Source organism: Canis aureus, chromosome 18 (assembly GCF_053574225.1).
Source record: "Canis aureus isolate CA01 chromosome 18, VMU_Caureus_v.1.0, whole genome shotgun sequence".
NCBI classification, from domain to species: Eukaryota; Metazoa; Chordata; class Mammalia; order Carnivora; family Canidae; genus Canis; species Canis aureus.
The window spans coordinates 4,531,071-4,552,400 of NC_135628.1; the positions used below are offsets into that span (position 1 = coordinate 4,531,071).

Below are 21,330 nucleotides of genomic sequence, written 5' to 3' on the forward strand. Positions count from 1 at the left end.
AATATCATATCAAGTTTCATTTAAAAATCTTGTGAAATGTAATACACACACCTCCATTTCTGACTCAGCCCATGCTGTACAAACATATTCATCATATGTCATGATTTTTCAACCACAACAATAAAGCTTTTATAAGCAATCTGAATATGCCTTGTGTAGGTGAGGTATGGGGGAAGGAAAGTTCAACAAGAGGAAGTGATTTACTTTAAAGTCATATCACAAATTTAATCAGACAACAAAAAGAAATAAAAGGCAACCAGATTGGTAGGAAGCAGGAAAACTTTCACTATTTGCAGATGACATAATACTCTATATAGAAAACCTAAGTGATCCCACCAAAAAAACTGCTAAAACTGATAAATTCAGTAAAGTCACAGGGTACAAAAGCATGTGCAGAAATTTGTTGCATTTCTATATACCAATAATGAAACAACAGAAAGAGAAATTCAGAAAACAATCTCATTTACAACTGTACCAAAAATAGTAAGATTTTGGTTAGGAAAAAACCTAACCAAAGAGGTGAAAGACTTGTACTCTGAAAACTAAAAAACACTGATGAAAGAAATAGAAGATGACACAAAGAAATCAAAAGACATTCCATGCTCATGGATTGGAAAAACAAATGTTGCTAAAATGTCTACTACCCAGAGCAATCTGCACTTTTAATGCAATCCCTATCAAAATACCAAGATTATTTTTCACAGAGCTGGAAGAAACAATCCTAAAATTTCTATGGAACCACAAAAGACCCCAAATAGCAAAAGCAACCTTGAAAACCAAAGCTGGAGGAATCACAATTCCAGATCTCAAGTTATATTACAAAGCTGTAGTGATCAAGACATTATTGTACTGGCACATAAACAGACACGTAGATCAATGGAACACAATAGAAAACTCAGAATTGGACCCACAGCTTAGTGGTTAGTAAACCTTTGACAAAGTAGGAAAGAGTATTCTCTTGGGAAAAAAAAAAAAAAAACCTGTCTCTTCAACAATTCGTGCTGAGAAAACAGACAGCCACATGCAGAAGAATGAAACTAGACCACTTTCTAACACCAGACACAAAAATAAATTCAAAATGGATTAAAGACCTAAATGTGAGACCTGAAACCATAAGAATCCTAGAAGAGAGCACAGGTAATCAACTCTTTGACATCAGCCATAGCAACTTCTTTCCAGATATGTCTCCTGAGGCAAGGGAAACAAAAGCAAAAATAAACTCTTGGGATTATATCAAAATGAAGGAAACAATCGATAAAACTAAAAGGCAACCTACAGAATGGGGGAAGGTATTTGCAAATGACAAATCTGATAAGGGGTTAATATCAAAAATCTGTAAAGAACTTATAAAACTCAACACTCAAAAGTGAATAATCCAATTTAAAAATGGACAGAAGAATAGACATTTCTCCAAAGAAGACACCCAGGTAGTCAACAGACATTTGAAAAGATGCTGATGCATCATCAGTCATCAGGGAAATACAAATCAAAACTACAAAGAGGTATCACCTCATACCTGTCAGAACGGCTGAAAGCAACAACAAAAGAAACAACAGGTGTTTGCAAGGATGCAGAGAAAACGAACCCTCATGCACTATCGGTGGGAATGTAAACTGGTGCAGCCACTGTGGAAACAGTCTGGAGGTTCCTCGAAAAGTTAAAAATAGAGCTACCCTACGATCCAGCAATTGCACTACTAGGTATTTGCCCAAAGAATACAAATATACTGTCTCAAAGGGATACATGCACCCTGATGTTTATAGCAGCACTATCTACAATAGTCAAATTATGGAAACAACCTAAGTGTCCAACAACTGATGGATAAAAATGTGATATATATATATAGAAATATTACTTAGCCATAAAAAAGAATGGAATCTTGCTATTTTCATCAACACGGATGGAGCTAGCAAGTATTTAATTCTATTTATTTATTTATTTGTTTGTTTGTTTGTTTTTTAGAGAGAAAGAGCGTGAGCAGGCAAGGAGCAGAGGGAAAGATGAAGAGAGAGAGTCTTAAGCAGGCTCCATAGTGTGGAGCCTGATGCAGGGTCAGTCTCACAACCCTGAGATCATGACCTGAACCAAAATCAAGAGTCAGATGCTTACTTGACTAAGCTACTCAGGTGCCCCTGGAGCTAGAGTATTATGCTAAGTGAACTAAGTCAGTCAGAGAAAGGGAAATACCACATGATTTCACTCATATGTGGAATTTAAGAAACAAAACAAATAAGCAAAGGGGGAAAAAAAGAAGAGGGAGGGGCAAACCAAGAAACAGACTCTCAACTACGGAGAACCAACTGCTGGTTACCAGAGGGGAGGTGGGTGGGGGATGGATGAAATAGGTGATGGGGATTAAGGAGCACACTTGCGATGAGCACCAGGTGTTGTATGGAAGTCTTGAATCACTATATGTGCAACTGAAACTAATATCACACTGTATGTTAAGTAACTGGAATTTAAATAAAAACTTTAAAAAATAGATAAAAAATAACAAAGCCGTATTAAAAATTTTTTATCAAAAGCATCTTGAGGACCAGACCTCTATATCATTAGCCAAGGTTCTAATAACTACGATAAATGACCATGTTCCCTTTCAAGAAGCAAATACTGAAAGTTCTAGAGAATTCAGTTTTTATGTTGATATAAGGCTTAATTGAGAGGCAAATTGTAAATCTTTTGTTTAGCTTTCCAGTTTTGTAGCTGTTCTCTGATCCTTCTGTATTATTGAACTGAGGATACTGCATCATGTCTGACATGTTTCTAGCTGCAAGGAATCTTATTGGTCCATATCTAACAAAGTTTTCTTGTTTATATAATTGGCACATAATAATTCTTTTCCGGGATTTGTTTTTCCAGGCTTCTCAGTGATCTATTGAATAAGGCCAGGATACTTCCCGCAAGTAAGCTTTTAAGGTATATCCTAATTGCAAGTCAGTGATTTCTAGTAACTTCAGTGAACTTCCTTTCTGAGAATTTTGGATCAAGATAAATCAAAATACTATGTGGACAGCTACACAATGTTGAATTCGGTGCTAGCTGTAATTGCTCCGTACCATGAATAGAACAGTCTCAGTACATTCTTTTCAAAGTGCTTGAGCCACTATTTTAGTATTGCAACAGATGGAAACCTACTATACTTATTTTTCATCTTCTGTGGTTTCCAGAAATCAAGATACCAAGTAAGATGAAATCTAGATCTCTAAAGTGGTAATTACTGTACCTTTTATATATTTACCATTAATGAACTATAATTCTTAACATAAGTTCTTGAGAATATGTTCCTCATAACTCTAAGGTTAATTACTGAATGATTCAGCTACTAAATACCAATTTCTATCACGACAGGATGCCATATGTGTTTCACAAATCAAACAGACATCATCTGAACCCTTGGCACTGTTTGTTTGTTCGTTTGTTTTACCCTTGACACTGTTTAAATTGCTTCTGGCATCTCAGGATTTTGAAGAGTCTACAAATAAAGAAATCAGGGAAGCTCACCCAAAAGAATAGACCTTGAAGTACTATTAAATACCTATTTAACTAGAAGACCATCCAGTACTGTGTTAGACACAATTTACCACCTAAGGCATTTTGATAAGTCTACGTTTATCATGAAGGACCTGGCTCCAAATTAGAATCCCAGTCTGCATTTTGAGAGGAAAAGAAAAGGGAAAAAGGAAGAGATATTCTATTGGGGAGAAGGTAATCTGGATATTAAAATTCCAGCAAAAAATCAAAAGCTTTTAAGAAAACAACTACTTGAAAGTAAAGTAAAAGTTGTAAAAATCTTGCTCTATTTCTCATGCATTGAAAATAAAATTTAAAGTACAGATTCTGTGAAGTAAAGGTCGAAATTAGGAGCAAAGAAGATAATAAGACACCTCTTCCCTAAGATAATTGTTACGGACAAAATGTTTTAACATAAAGACTGAATAACTTTTTTACATAAAATACTGATTTTAAAAATCTTTTGGGGATCCCTGGGTGGCGCAGTGGTTTGGCGCCTGCCTTTGGCCCAGGGCCCAATCCTGGAGACCCGGGATCGAATCCCACGTCAGGCTCCCGGTGCATGGAGCCTGCTTCTCCCTCTGCCTGTGTCTCTGCCTCTCTCTCTCTCTCTCTCTCTCTATCATAAATAAATAAAAATAAATTTTAAAAAAATCTTTCACCATGCTATGAGCTGAATATTTGTGTCTCCCCCAAATTCATATGTCAGCCTTTGGGAAGCGATTAGGTCATAAGGGTGGAACCTTCATGAATGAGATTAATGCCCTTATAAAGAAATCCCAGAAAGCTCTCTCACCTCTTTCACTGTATCAGGTTACAATGACAAGACAAACATCTATGAGGAAGTAGGTTCTTACCAGACAATGAATCTGCTGGCACCATGATCCTGGACTTCCCAGACAGAATTATGAGAAATAAATTTCTGTTGTTTATAAGCCACCTAGCCTATGATATCTTGTTACAGCAGCTCAAATGGACTCAGGCACACCATCCCAGCAAAAATGCTGAAATCCATTAAAAATTAAACAAGAGATGCCTATTTAAGTCCTTTTCAAATCTTTTCTTCTTTTTCTTTTTTCAAGAAGATGAATTAGACCACAGCTGATCTTGTAGGATTCTTGAATAATCAAGATAATATACTGAATTTTAGTATATTCTTGAGTCAGCATGCAAAAAGTATGTTTGGGACATCTTGTTATAGACGGCAAGATGCTCTTATATGTTCTAAGGGCAAGGCAGTAGAAATAACAATCTTAACAGACCTGCTCAAAATAATATTTTAACAATCAGTTCATACTCTAATCAATCATATCACGAGAAGTAGGTATAAGCTATTCATTCATGCATGCATTTAACATATAGTAAGCTAGGCAACGTGCTAGGCAAAGGGATTGAAAGATGGCAAATAGGACTTCTGATTTCTGGACCAAAATATAAGGAACTTGAATGTCATCACTTTGTCCTAACAAGTAAAAAGCTGAGCAAACTGAAAAATCAAAATTCTTCCATCTGTTAGAGAGTGAAGACACGGAACAAACCATAACCACCATAAATGGAAAGACACACAGATATAGAGAATCACAATTTATGAGAGAAGAAACCATGATCAGAAAGTTCACCATGACCAAGTAGGATTTATCCCCGGGACACAAGGCTGGTTCAACACCCGTAAAACAATCAATGTGATTCATCATATCAGCAAGAGAAAAACCAAGAACCATATGATCCTCTCATTAGATGCAGAGAAAGCATTTGACAAAATACAGCATCCATTTCTGATCAAAACTCTTCAGAGTGTAGGGATAGAGGGAACATTCCTCAACATCTTAAAAGCCATCTATGAAAAGCCCACAGCAAATATATTCTCAATGGGGAAGCACTGGGAGCCTTTCCCCTAAGATCAGGAACAAGACAGGGATGTCCACTCTCACCACTGCTGTTCAACATAGTACTGGAAGTCCTAGCCTCAGCAATCAGACAACAAAAAGACATTAAAGGCATTCAAATTGGCAAAGAAGAAGTCAAACTCTCCCTCTTTGCCGATGACATGATACTCTACATAGAAAACCCAAAAGCCTCCACCCCAAGATTGCTAGAGCTCATACAGCAATTTGGTAGCGTGGCAGGATACAGAATCAATGCCCAGAAATCAGTGGCATTTCTATACACTAACAATGAGACTGAAGAAAGAGAAATTAAGGAGTCAATCCCATTTACAATAGCACCCAAAAGCATAAGATACCTAGGAATAAACCCAACCAAAGAAGTAAAGGATCTATACCCTCAAAACTATAGAACACTTCTGAAAGAAATTGAGGAAGACACAAAGAGATGGAAAAATATTCCATGCTCATGGATTGGCAGAATTAATATTGTGAAAATGTCAATGTTACCCAGGGCAATTTACACGTTTAATGCAATCCCTATCAAAATACCATGGACTTTCTTCAGAGAGTTAGAACAAATTATTTTAAGATTTGTGTGGAATCAGAAAAGACCCTGAATAGCCAGGGGAATTTTAAAAAAGAAAACCATATCTGTGGGCATCACAATGCCAGATTTCAGGTTGTACTACAAAGCTGTGGTCATCAAGACAGTGTGGTACTGGCACAAAAACAGACACATAGATCAATGGAACAGAATAGAGAACCCAGAAGTGGACCCTCAACTTTATGGTCAACTAATATTTGATAAAGGAGGAAAGACTATCCATTGGAAGAAAGACAGTCTCTTCAATAAATGGTGCTGGGAAAATTGGACATCCACATGCAGAAGAATGAAACTAGACCACTCTCTTTCACCATACACAAAGATAAACTCAAAATGGATGAAAGATCTAAATGTGAGACAAGATTCCATCAAAATCCTAGAGGAAAACATGGGCAACACCCTTTTTGAACTTGGCCACAGTAACTTCTTGCAAGATACATCCACGAAGGCAAAAGAAACAAAAGCAAAAATGAACTATTGGGACTTCATCAAGATAAGAAGCTTTTGCACAGCAAAGGATACAGTCAACAAAACTAAAAGACAACCTACAGAATGGGAGAAGATATTTGCAAATGACATATCAGATAAAGGGCTAGTTTCCAAGATCTATAAAGAACTTATTAAACTCAACACCAAAGAAACAAACAATCCCATCATGAAATGGGCAAAAGACATGAAGAGAAATCTCACAGAGGAAGACATAGACATGGCCAACATGCACATGAGAAAATGCTCTGCATCACTTGCCATCAGGGAAATACAAATCAAAACCACAATGAGATACCACCTCACACCAGTGAGAATGGGGAACATTAACAAGGCAGGAAACCACAAATGTTGGAGAGGATGCGGAGAAAAGGGAACCCTCTTACACTGTTGGTGGGAATGTGAACTGGTGCAGCCACTCTGGAAAACTGTGTGGAGGTTCCTCAAACAGTTAAAAATATACCTGCCCTACGACCCAGCAATTGCACTGTTGGGGATTTACCCCAAAGATACAAATGCAATGAAACGCCGGGACACCTGCACCCCGATGTTTATAGCAGCAATGGCCACAATAGCCAAACTGTGGAAGGAGCCTCGGTGTCCATCGAAAGATGATGGATAAAGAAGCTTTGGTTTATGTATACAATGGAATATTCCTCAGCCATTAGAAATGACAAATACCCACCATTTGCTTCAGCGTGGATGGAACTGGAGGGTATTATGCTGAGTGAAGTAAGTCAATCGGAGAAGGACAAACATTATATGTTCTCATTCATTAGGGGAATATAAATAATAGTGAAAGGGAATATAAGGGAAGGGAGAAGAAATGTGTGGGAAATATCAGAAAGGGAGACAGAACATAAAGACTCCTAACTCTGGGAAACAAACTAGGGGTGGTAGAAGGGGAGGAGGGCGGGGGGGTGGGAGTGAATGGGTGACGGGCACTGGGGGTTATTCTGTATGTTGGTAAATTGAACACGAATAAAAAAAATAAATAAAAAAAAGAGAAAGTTCACAGAAACTAGAATCAGGGTAAAAATCTCTAAACTGTAACTGAAAAATTACTGGAGGATCAATGTGGACAAGTCTGAGGGCAAAAAAGTCAGGGGGAGGCCATTTGTAGAAGGGCCATTTTGTGAATATTACCTCCAGGAGCCCAATGATGTTTACCATTTCACAGTGAAAAACACAGAAAAATCCCTGATGCATCCAGTAGGAGGAGGGAGAAAGCAACAATTTTGTAATACTCCAGAGCATTAGAGAATTCAGTTCTTCATAAGACTGCCTTCAAGAGAAACTATTTTATGAGAGCTTAACCTATTGGGGTTTTTATTAGAACCCAATTGATCTAGGGAAGGAAAATACCCAACTCCAACTCACAGTTCATCCTGTGGCTGCAGTGAAAGCAGTACAGAGGGAAATTTATATCATTAAAGGCATATATTAGAAAAGAAGACAAATCTAAAATAGTCTAAGTTTCTATATAGTTTAAGTTTCTACTATGGGAAACTAGAAAAAGAAGAGTAAGTTACATTGAAAGAAAGCAGAAGAGAAATCGTAAAAATTAGTGCAGAATCATCTAGTTGAAAATAGGAAATAAGTAGAGAAAATCAGTGAAAGCTGGTTCTTAGAAAAAGATCAATAAAATTAATAAGCTTCTAGCCAGACTTAACTAAGAAAACAAGGGAATTAGTAATTAAACAAATTACTAATATTAGAATTGCAAGAGAGGACATCACTGCATATCCCATCATATGAGAATAATAAAGTAATACTATAAGCAACTATATGTCCAGCAATTTGAAAATCTACATGAAATGTACCAATTCCTCAAAAGATACAATCTTCCAACACTCACACAAGAATTAGACAATCTAAATAGGCATATATATCTTTTAAAGAAATGTTATCAATACTTAACAACCTTCCAATTCAGAAATCTCCAGGTCCAGATACATTCACTGGTGAATTCTATCAAATATTTAAAGTAGAAATTCTATCAATCCTCTACAAATTCTTCCAGGAGATGGAAGCAGAGGGAATACTTCCTAACTATTCTATGAGGCCTACATTAACAACCACCACCAACAACCAAAAGCAGGCAAAGACATTAGAGACCACTTCTCATGAACATAGTACCAAAAATCTTCAACAAAATATTAGCAAATCCAATCCAACAACGTACAAAGAGATTATATACCATGACCAAGTGTAATTTATTCCAGATACACAAGGTTGGTTCAAAATTCAAAATGAATATAATCTACTCTATCAATGGCCTAAACTAAGAAAAATCACAATTTGTATCAATAGATGCAGAATTCATTTGACAAGATCCAATGTTAATTCCTGAGAAAAACTCTGCAGAGTAGGAATAAAGGGGAACTTCCTTAACTTGAAAAAGACATCTATAATGACCCTCTAGTTAACATTGCACGTAAGGGTGAGAAACTCAAAAGACTTCCTGCTAAGATCAGGAACAAGGCAAGGATATCCTTTCTCATAACTCCTTTTCCACATTATACCATTATACTGGAAAGTCCAGCTAAGGCATTAAGACCAGAAAAGGAAATTAAAAGCATGCAGATTGGGGAGAAAGAAACAAAACTGTCTTTGTTCACAAATGACATCATATACATAGAAAATCTAGAAGATCAGCAATAAAATTCCTGGAACTAATAAGTGTTAACAGCAAAGTTGTAGGATACAAGGTTAATATGCAAAAATCAATTCCTTTGCTAAATACCAGCAACGAACAAGTGGAATTTGAAATTAAAGACATATTACCATTTACATTAGCACTCCCAAAACAAAATACTTAAGATATAAATATAAGAAAATATAATATACAAAATCTAGATGAGAAAAACCACAAAATTCTGATGAATGAACTCAAAGAAAAAGTAGGTAAATAGAGAAATGGTCCATGTTCGTGAAAAGAAAGATTCAGTATTGTCAAGATATCGATTCTTCCCAACTTGATCTATAGATTCAATGTGATCCCAGTCAAAATCTCAGCAAGTGGGATCCCTGGGTGGCACAGCGGTTTGGCGCCTGCCTTTGGCCCAGAGCGTGATCCTGGAGATCCGGGATCGAATCCCACGTCGGGCTCCCGGTGCATGGAGCCTGCTTCTCTCTCTGCCTGTGTCTCTGCCTCTCTCTGTGTGTGTGTGTGTGACTATCATAAATAAATAAAAAAGAAATTTAAAAAAATCTCAGCAAGTTATTTTGTGGAGCTGACAAGTTGATTCTAAAGTTTATATGGAGATGCAAAAGATCTTGAGTAACCAACACAATACTGAAGAAGAAAAAGAAAGTTACAGGACTGACATTACTCATTTCCCACGACTTTGCCTTATCATGGACTTAAAAGATCAAGGCTGTATAACATGAACACCTGCAGTTTCCCAACTCTTTTTTTTTTTTTTAAAGATCTTAATTGCCCAACTCTTTACTCATCTTTCTCTTTAACCCCAGTTATCTGCTTTCCTTCTGTCTCAAAAAACAAAACAAAACAACCAAAATCTCTATAGTGCAAAGGCAAAAGAGCCTCCCTATAGCCATCCTCTTAGGCAGGTGGTCTTGCTACCCCTTTCCCACACCAATGTCAGTGCTCTACAGAACTCTCCATTTCAGTACTCCCCCATTCCCTAACACTTTGCAGTTGGACTTCTACCTTCATTTCTCTGCACCCAATGACTGTCTTAAACTGGGCTCTCATTCTTGGAAGGGAATGTATCAGTGATACCGACTACTGTCCCTACACACCCAGAGTTCTTACTCAGTAGGGTTGAGTGAGGCCAAAGAATATGCATTTCTCACAAGTTCCTGAGTGATATAGATGATCCTGGTCCAGGGAACCACACTTTGAGAATCACTGCTCTCTTGAAGATGACCAAAGACTACTCAGGAGCAAAACTGAGTAAGATTTTCTGAGTCTTCAACTTCCTTTGTTACTTCAGCTCCCAAGATCAATAATTCTCATTATTTTGCTCTAGGTATGTCTTCCACTTTATCCTTTATGCATCCTCCAATCTGACCAAACTAGTCATTGTTTCCTGTACATGCCCCATGCCTTCGATTATTCCCTCTGCTTACCCTTTTTCACTCACCTTTGCTTGTTCAAATATACAGCTCAAGTCTCAAAGTCTCCTTCTAAATGCCACTTCCTGTGGAAAACTTTCCCTGAATAGCACAACTCCCAGCCAACTGATACTAACTGCTTCCTCCTTGCCTCTGCATTATACCTATGCATCTTTTATTCAAGGGTATAACAAGGGTTTTTGGAACCTGAGGCTTATACAACATGGAGGAGGAGTTATTTCCAAGAATAAAGATTTCATACTTAGAAATATAAAATTAAGTACATGGCCTTGGAAGGGGTTCAGGCAAGTAAACTCTGAAATTTAAGCTTTGTTAACTTCACAGTGATCTGCTTCAGTTCTTACTGGATCTTGCATTTCCCCTTAGAGGGGCATCTTCTGGGACAGATATCTCTTTTTTTCTCTTCCTTTCTCTCTCTCTCCTTTGGCTCCTTCTTTTTCTACTTTTAAGGGAAGCAAGTGAAAAAGAACTTTAAAGTCAGACAGATCTGAGTTTAAGATCCCTGCTAACTCACTCACTTAATTGAACTTCAGTTTCTTCCACTGCACAAAACGGGTAATAGTATCTACCTTTGGGATTATAATAAGATCAAATGTGATAGCAAATAAATGTCTTTAGACAGTGCTTAGAACATGATAAGCACTTGATAAACATTAGCTTCTCTCTTTGGATGGCAAGATCCATAGCCTTACGTAAGTAATTTTCAATTCCCTCAGAGCACCTACCGTTCCTTGCAAAGAATATTTAGTGAACACATATGGCCTATTTTCTATATAAAGTTTCTGAGAACATTAAATGCCTAAGCATACTGCTTCTTCCTCATTTTACAGCAGCTCTTATTATTACTCTCACATCAAGGAAACTACCTACAGAAATGAGGACTCTGCAAATTGTCACACTCGTAGGACTCGGTTGGATTTAATTTAGCAAGCAAGTTAGCATCAGTGAAGCAAAGGGTTGGGAAGATGTCAGGAGGAGAGAAAGGAAATAATTTACCAAGGCTTCTCACTCTGGTTTATGTCAACTTATTTGCTGCTATTGTTTGTAACTTGACATCACTTTTGGAATCTGTCCTGATGGTCCCAAGGACGTTTTCAGCTACTTGTGGCACTCACTGATGTGCAAAGCAAAAGAGAAAACTTAATTGTGTGTTTTCTCAACACAAGGGAGGGACAAAGGCAAATAATTTTACATAGTTCTAATGTACACAACCTCATTCTAATAGAAGGGACAAATTCAATCTAAAACCTACTCTTTCCATTTGTGCTGATTTAAAACTGTTTTCACTCTAAAATTACAAATGAAAGAGGAGAAATAACAACCAACACCACAGGAATACAAACAATCATAAGAGAATATCATCAAAAAGTATATGCCCCAAATTGGACAACCTAGAAGAAATAAGCAATTCCTACAAACATATAAATACCAAAACTGAAACAGGAAGAAATAGAAAATTTGAACAGAATTATAACCAGCAAAGAAATTGAATCAGTAATCAAAAAACTCCCAAAAAACAAAAGTCCAGGACCAACCATATGGCTTCACAGGTGAATTCTACCAACATTTAAAGAAGAGTTAATACATCTTCTCAAGAAGAGAAAATAGAAAAGGAAAAGCAAACAACAAAAAAACAAACCCATCCAAATTCATTCTATGAGGCCACCATTACCCTAATACCAAAACTAGATATGGACACCACAAAAAAAAAGAACTACAAGTCAATATCACTGATGAACATAAATGCAAAAATCTTCAACAAACTACTAGCAAACAAAATTCAACAATACATTCAAAAAAATTATTCACCATGACCAAGTGGGATTTATTCCTCGGTTGCAAGGATGGTTCAATATTCACATATCAGTCAACATTAATCAACGATGATACATCATGTCAATAAGAGAGAAGAACCATATGAACATTTCAATAGACACAGAAAAAGCATTTGATGAAGTACAACATCCATTCATGATACAAACCCTCTACAAAGTAGGTTTAGAGGTAACATACCAACATTATAAAGGCCATCTATGAAAAACCGATAGCCAATATCATACTTAATGGGGAAAAACAGGAGTATTTCCCTAAGGTCAGGAACGAGACAATGATGTCCACTCTCCCACTCTCACTACTTTTATTAAACACAGTACTGGAAGTCCTAGCTACAGCAATCAGACAACAAAAAGAAATAAAAGGCATCCGTTGGTAAAAAGCAGTAAAACTTTCGCTATTTGCAGATGACATAATACTCTATATAGAAAATCCACGTGATCCTATCCAAAAAAACTGCTAAAAAAATTCAGTAAAGTCGCAGGGTACAAAAGCTTGTACAGAAATCTGTTGCATTTCTATACACCAATAACGAAACAGCAGAAAGAGAAATTCAGAAAACAATCCCATTTACAACTGTACCAAAAATAGTAAAATACCTAGGAATAAATCTAACCAAAGAGGTGAAAGACTTGTACTCTGAAAACTAGAAAACACTGATGAAAGAAACAGAAGATGACACAACAAATCAAAAGACATTCCACGCTCATGGATTGGAAAAACAAATATTGCTAAAATGTCTCTACTACCCAGAGCAATCTGCACTTTTAATGCAATCCCTTATCAAAATACCAACAGCATTTTTCACAGAGCTAGAACAATCCTAAAATTTCTATGGAACCACAAAAGACCCTGAAGAGCCAACGCAACCTTGAAAAAGAAAGCAAAGCTGGAGGAATCACAATTCCAGATCTCAAGTTATATTACAATACAAAGCTGTAGTGATCAAGACATTATTTTACTGGCATAAAAATAGACATATAGATCAATGGAACACAATAGAAAACTCCGAATTGGACCCACAGCTATGTAGTCAGTTAATCTTTGACAAAGCAGGAAAGAATATCCAATGAAAAGAAATACCGTCTCTTCAACAAAGGATGCTGAGAAAACAGACAGCCACATGCAGAAGAATGAAACTGGACCACTTTCTTACAATAGACACAAAAATAAATTCAAAATGGATCAAAGACCTAAATGTGAGACCTGAAACCATAAGAATCCTAGAAGAGAGCACAGGCAGTCAACTCTTTGACATCGGCTATAGCAACTTCTTTCCAGATGTGTCTACATGAAAAAATAATGGCTTCATATTTAATAACTTGAAATATGTGTATTCAATATTGGCCTGGTCTGTAATAATAATAATGCTACCAATGGACTTTACCAAGACATTGCTTGAGGCTACCGAGATTTACTTACTAAACACAGGTCAAACAAAGCAAAGAATATTTAAATCTCACCCTCTGGCCAGGACTTATTGAGAAGGAAATGTTCTCTAATATGGCATTCCCACCATCTATATACTTTGCTGTGAGGTCTTTGACAGTCATTTGGCCCCCTGAGGGCCAGATATCATCTTCCCTCACATGCCGATTCTCAGTAATCGTAACTTTTGAGAGTTGGGCATCCTTGGATGGTTTGAATGACTTGGTAGGTGGTTTACTTTCTTCTGTAGGCATGTCAATAAACTTGAAGACTCGGCTCACCGATCGCATCTGAAATGAAATAACAATATTTTATTTTTGTTTGCTTAATACCTGCAGGCAATGTCATAATTAGTGTGATGTTTCCTTACAAAATAACATGTAAGATGTGACGCTGCTCGTCGTCACCTGGTTATTTGTCAGGAGGTTTTTCAATGAACTAAGAGGAAATAATTGGATATAATTAAAAGCTTAACCAAAGAGAATTAACTAGGATTTATATAAATGGGCTCTGTATAGACCTGTTTATTTTTGTGATCATTTAATTCTCAGTTATGCAAGCCACACATCAATAGACAAACTATACTCAAAGGAATAGATGATGTCAAGGGGAAATTTTTTTTTCAACTATGAGCAACACTGCACACTGTTGTACAACTGGTATATTATAATAAAACATTCCACACCTCAAAACCATTACTGAAGATTCTCACCTTTCAAACTGCCTTAAAAACTGTCTACAATTCTCTGGGTCAGTTGGGTGGCAAGTGGACCCTTGATGCTCAGTAAATTTTGAATGACCTCACAATAATCTTCAAACAAATTTAAGTCACTCTTCTATATCTGTGGTAAATAGTTACATTTTTAATACAAATTACTTACAGATCAATTTCCATTGTTGAGGAAAATGTCACTGTATATAAAAATTGTATATGAAATTAAATACACAATTGCTCTATAAATCTATTCATGTAACATTTAATAAAGTACACCTTTAATGTACACAGAAATAAAAGAGCTCATGTATTTCTTAAAGGTGCTTAAATTCTTCGAAAAGAACATATACCTCTGGATAGTTATGATTTATTGCAATTTGGAATTTAATTTTTAAAATAGCCTTGCAAATAATAGGCACTTAATAAATATTTGAAAAATTCATAAAGGAATGAATATGTGAATGATTACATATATGAATAAATAAATTAATAACAAGAGAGTTGAAGACTTTGAATTCACTCAATTTCTATTTTTAATAGATGTCCTTGATGACTTAGCCCTTCCCAGGAATTACTAGCTTCCTGCAAGGAAATTGATTGCTTTTTTTTTTTTTTGTCTGAAAAGTAATTACTGATTCTGGCTTTCCTCAGTCAAAATTCAACCCTCGCCTTTACAATGTTAAATGTTTATAGCCTTAGTTATAGTTAAGGCTTAGATTATTAAAAATGATATCTTTTGCAAAATAAAGGAAGGTGGAAAGAAATGTATTCAGGGCATTTGCTTCTATTATTACTATTTTTCATTATCAAAACATGGGACAGGAAATTGTTTTCATCTTTAATGTGGAATTATTGGTAAATAAATCAGAAGAATTTAAATATTGATCCTTGATTGAACATTAAAAATTCCATCTTATTGGGATCCCTGGGTGGCGCAGCGGTTTAGCGCCTGCCTTTGGCCCAGGGCACGATCCTGGAGACCCGGGATCGAATCCCACGTCAGGCTCCCGGTACATGGAGCCTGCTTCTCCCTCTGCCTGTGTCTCTGCCTCTCTCTCTCTCTATATATATCATAAAAAAAAAAAAAAAAAAAAAAAAATTTTAAATTAAAAAAAAAATTCCATCTTATTAGCAATGTAATTGTATTGCTGGTTTCACATGCTATTGATCAAGTTTGCTGTTTGTGAAGTTCTTCCATCTAGTAATTTTCTTGCTTTACTTTTTTTCATCTTGAAAAATCTTCATATCATCTTCAATAATTTTTCAAGATTCAAGAGGAGAATTTTTTTTAAATCAAACCCATTGTTAATGGAAAAGTATCCAAAGCCCACATCCATTATAAATAACTCTAGAGTGGCTCTCACACATAATGTTTTCAATTCCAAATTACAGGTGACTTTCAGAGGTTGTTAAATCCTGATTCAGTTTTTTTTTTTAATTAAAGCATACTTTTGCATTACATTGTCATTAATTTTCCTAGAAATTTGCTAGCCTATACAAGGTCTGAAAGATCAGTTAGAATTGTAACTACCATTCAGATGGAACTGCCAGAAAAAGAGCTCAAATGCATTTAAAATATTTTATTGTACTTATCCTGCAAAAGAATAATATTATGTACTTGAAATGATTGAAAGAAATGCAGAAATGAAACTTAATTTCATAAAATAAAGACATTTTTTGCATGTCGATGCTGTGAAGAATTCTAGACTAGTCTTTGTTAAATATATCAAGAAAGACACAATCTAACAAAAATCCTTCATATTTTAATACTTCCATATGGTAAGCAAAACACTTAAATATTGTTACCTAAATGACTCAAAATTATATGTAGTATTATTAGAAAATGACATTTAAATGTAGTAAATAGAATGTAAAACTAACTTTTCAGCTCAATCATCTTTCATATAGTCTAGTTTGCTTAAAGTGACCCTGAGACAGGCTATTATAGCTACTCACAGCATAGCCAAATGTCCCTGACCAAGAACAAGTTCACCTCAACCATGGGCACTCATCACAGCATCTGAGCAGAAACTCATTCAATTCAGCGGGTTAGAACATTTTCTGATGAAGAGAAAATGTGGCTAGTGCAGACACCTGAACTGTGGCCACTTTTGCAACCACTGAAATGCTATTACTGAAAAGATGATGCAGCCAGACAATATTATAAATTACTAACTTCTTGTACCTCACAGGCTCTCCAACTGGCACATTCTACTTCCACTGCTTTTTAACGGAGAAGCCACAACAGAACCAGAGTAGAGAAAATCAATTCTGGTCTTTCAAGTGTCAAAAATTAACTTTTGGAGCCAGAGATGGATAGTTTGAAAATTCTGAGCCACATGAATAGTATTACTTGAACCTGAACTTACTTACACTCTATCTGGTATTATTTTTTAAAAGCACATTACAGGCCATCACAGGAGCCTGACGTGGGATTCGATCCCGGGTCTCCAGGATCGCCCCCTGGGCCAAAGGCAGGAGCTAAACCACTGTGCCACCCAGGGATCCCCTCCATCAATTCCAAAGTAAATTCTATTCCATAGACCAGAGATCAGCAAAACTATGGCTCAATGGCCAAAACCAGTCACACCCAATTGTTTACATTAGCTTTGCCCTACAAAGGCTGAGTAGTTGCCATAGAGACCATAGAGCTCAAAAAGCTGAAAACAGTAAGTATCTGACCCTTTATAGAAAATATCTGCTGACCCCCTGCTACAATACACCAAAAAATCAGATGTAAAATGAATATTGGAGATCATCTAATCCAGTGATTCACAAGTCTAGGTGCACATTAGATTACCTGAAACACTTTTCAAAATATAGATAGACATCATGTCCGTCACCCTGCCCCTGATCAAAAGGACTGATATAATGGATCTTATAGGACCCTGAGGAATCTGTATTTTTCTAAAGGTTCCTCGTGTGCCATTGAGGTTGAGAACCTCTGATCTGATCTATTCATTCTTGGTACAAGTGAAAAAATCTAAACCCAGGAAGTTAAAGTCACATGCACAAAGCCAACAAAATTTCCAAACTTTCTAACACTCTAGCAATCCTTTATGGCTCTCATCAGCCTCTCCTACTAGTTCAAGACTCTAGAACATCTCAAGGGCACTTTCTCTCCCTTTGTTGGCTCTAGTAACACATGGGTTCAGTTCTTTGATCCGCTCTGACAAGTGCAGTGGTAGATGACTTAATCACTGGAGTTTAGCTGTCAGGGAGGGTGACAGGTCTGATTCCTGGGGGCATCAGGCCTACATGCATGCATGCCAATCAAGACTTGAAATCTTTCATATGAAAAGGATTCAGAAAAGAATGTCAGAGCTGACATGGACCTTAGAAAACTTCTACCCAAACTGTTACCTTTCACAAAGAGAAAAGTGAAGCCCTCAGGGGGCTCATGACTTGCCTAAGGCCAGCGTGGAATGCAGAGTAGAAAAGCCACTCTGCGGGACAGAAAGAACATCTTTGGATGAAAAGAAGTCTTGGGACAGATGTCATGAAGGTGAAGCATGTCGCAAAGCCTCGTGAGAACAGAAAAACAAAGAGAAATATCAAGAGACTATCGAAAGAAGGGGGAGAGAGAGGAGAACTGAATCCTCCCCTCAAATTCTTAGAGCAAAAACTGCTTTCAATACAAGAGAATTAGGCACCAAAAGCAACCAACGAAGAGAAGCCAGATTTCTTGGTGGCCACTGTACCATCAGTCACTTGATCTTTCCTGGAATCCAAAATAAACACAGGCAATAAAAGGATAAAGGAGAAACAGGGAGTTTCTATTGACAGAAAACTCTTTTCAGATTGCATCACTCTGGCAAGAACTTTCTGGAGCCTCCTTAACTGGAATCTAAATGTGAGCCCTGCAGATACACAGCCTCCCCAGCTCATCTTGGTGGCTTCCTTCTTCTTGTGCTATTAGGAACACACAGTGCCACAGGCCTGTCTTATCAGCTGCTGTAGTTAGAGAATTAGGGAAGCAGGACACTATTCCTATGCTCAGATGTCTAAGTTGTGCTCCCTAAGTGATAGTCCTGAAAATACATGAATTGTCAACTGCCTCATTCAAACAGACTTGGAGCATGGGTAATCTATTAGTCACCAGATGGCTTGGTATTGTTAAAGTTGAAACATCACCTCTGCACCCATTCTAACTCTGATTTATTTTATTTTCATTCTTTCACTGAGGCAGAAATATAGTTACACATTCCTGTTTAAGATACACAATGCTTGTGTAGTTAACAACAGGACAGAGAAAAGCTTTAGGGTTCTAAAAATGGCAGGTATCTCATGAATCCAAAGAATATAAATCAGTACACAGATTTGTTAAGAATACAAAAAAGTTAAAATAATAGCTTTAGCAATAACAACTGTAATTCATATAGTACTTGAGGTATGCAGTTAAAATGAATTAACACTTCTTTTTTCACCCCATCTATGAAATAGAATAAAATACACAAGTGAAATAGACAGACATATACACGATTCATGTTGAAATGAAGAGTGAATTTGAAATAACACGGTTTAAAACATCATGCTATCAACCGAAATAACTGGAAATTCCCTAAAATGGGGGTTTCCAGTGGGCATTATTAAATTTGACTCTCTGATAATTTTACTATTTTTAAAAAATTTCTGGGGTGATTCACAACCTATTAAACTATGTCATTCATAAGGTGACAATGTTCAGATGATTTTTTTTCACTACTATATAAAGCCAGACAAGTTAGTAGGTAGAATAGAAGATTTGTTCCCTTTTAATGGCCTCCTGATACCCCAGTGTGGTATTTTGAGGAGATTCCAAACAAGAACTTAGGCCCCCAAATGTCAAGCTTACTGGAAGACATTCTTATCACTGTGCTTTCTAACCATACAGAGGCATCAAGTTGGTCGTGTATCTTCAGAGAGGAGGGGGATGGTCTCAACCAGAGTTACAAATGAGTGATTGAGAGACGGTCGCTTACCTTTTTTTTTTTTTTTTAAATATTTTATTTATTCATCCATGAGAGACACAGAGAGGCAGAGGAAGAAGCAGGCTCCCTGTGGGGAGGCCAATGCGGGACTCAATCCTAGGACCCCAGGATCACGCCCTGGGCCCAAGGCAGATGCTCAACCACGGAGCCAACTGGGCGTCCTGAGAGATGGTTTCTAAAGCATGGAGTTGGATGGTAGCAGCTAGAGAACAGAGACAGAAGACGGCTGGAATACAGCTAATGTCCAGAGATCTGTAAGAGGAGGGCCCAGCAAGGAGAGCTAAGGAGGAACCAGAGAGGTAGCAGAGACAGGCCAGAGGAGCATGATGGTAGTGAGAGAAGAGGGATTTGTCCGTGGCATAAGGACTGCTGAGACGGTAAGCGAAACGAAGACATCAGCTCTGGCAAGACGTTGATCATGAGTCATGGGGCTGATGCAAACCAAGTGAAGTGGCTGTGGCAAGAATGGGAAGGAGGAAATGGAGCCGGGCCCTCTTACAAGCAGTTGAGCTATAAATAGATCAAAGAAAAGAGGTGTTAGTTAGACATCAAGGGGAGGTAGTTTTATGATGGGGAGAGAGGCCCCACAAAGAGCAGGTAATTGCATATTATTGGCCTTGAAATAGGAACAAGGACACAGAGGCAGAGCATACGAGTAGAGAGGTGCAGCAGGCTGGTACAATTGGTGGAGAGAAACAAGGAAATCCTTTCTGGTTGCATCTGGTTCTTTCTATGAAGTATGTAGCAAGGTCAAGGGCTGAGAGCACAGGGAGTGGAATTACTGGAGCTCCCGAGAAAAGATAAGGAGGTGGGAAAGAGCTATCTTAGGGACTATAATAAAGAATTTATTAGGAAAATGCAGTCGAAGGGCTTTTGGTCAGCTTGGAGAGCCGATAACCGAGATGAGTAGGCAGTTACAAATACAGAGGGACATGAAGTAACCGTGAGGAAGGGCTATCACCCAACTACTGCCCTTACTGGCCCAAGGCTAATAACAGCTGGGCACCTGGTGTAAGCACCTGATGGGCAGTGAAAGAAAAGTCATCCTGCTGTTTCTATTACTTCATAGTTCCGCTAATGTTTGATTCCGTGCCTCTGTCTAAACTAGGACAGATACGTAAATGAAATATTCTAAGTCTAAAGATACTTTTTCTTTTCCTAAGTAGCTCCATACTGGAAAACTGGAAGTGGAAATCAAATGAAACACCCTGTTTACTGCATTTAAACTCAGATCTAAATTCAGTTAAGACACTCTAATGTAACGTGAGAACACATCAGATTTCTCCCTCAGAGGTCACAAGAACCTTCAGGGTTAACATCACATAGAGGTGAAATCTGAGGGCACGGCTGTCTCCTCTCCTACCCTCAACACATGTCAGGTGAAAATGAAAAGATCACTATACCACTCTGGTAGGTGTGTCGGTAAAAGCAGTATGATGGGAATCAATAATTAGAAGAATGCCTACAAGGGAAGACTGCTTGTACCATTTGGCAGGGAAATGAAAATGAACATGATCACTTTGATACTCAAACAAAAGAACACGACTTTTTAAAATGAAATCAAATATAAATATTGATCCTTTCCATAGACTTTGTCATAATAAATAGTTCTTTGCAAAGATTCTTTTATGCCAAAAGATGAAAGACACAATGTCAAAACACAGGTTACAAAGCTCAGGATGCCCATGCACAAAACCAGAGAAGTAAAAATACCTTAAAGAAACTTTAGTGGGGAAAAAAAAAAGTGAAAGAAACTTTAGTGGAGATTGGATATGCAGAATAGAAATGGGCCAA

The 21,330-nt window shown here is 37.3% G+C and overlaps 1 protein-coding gene across 1 annotated transcript in view; it reads right to left on the reverse strand.

Moving 5' to 3' along the window:
- Positions 1 to 21,330, reverse strand: part of CFTR (CF transmembrane conductance regulator) — a 163,948-nt gene that overhangs the window by 23,166 nt on the left and 119,452 nt on the right. Inside the window, exon 22 of the mRNA XM_077856012.1 lies at positions 13,887 to 14,141. Within this exon, the coding sequence (XP_077712138.1) occupies positions 13,887 to 14,141 (255 nt within the window). The remainder of the gene's footprint in view (positions 1 to 13,886; positions 14,142 to 21,330) is intronic.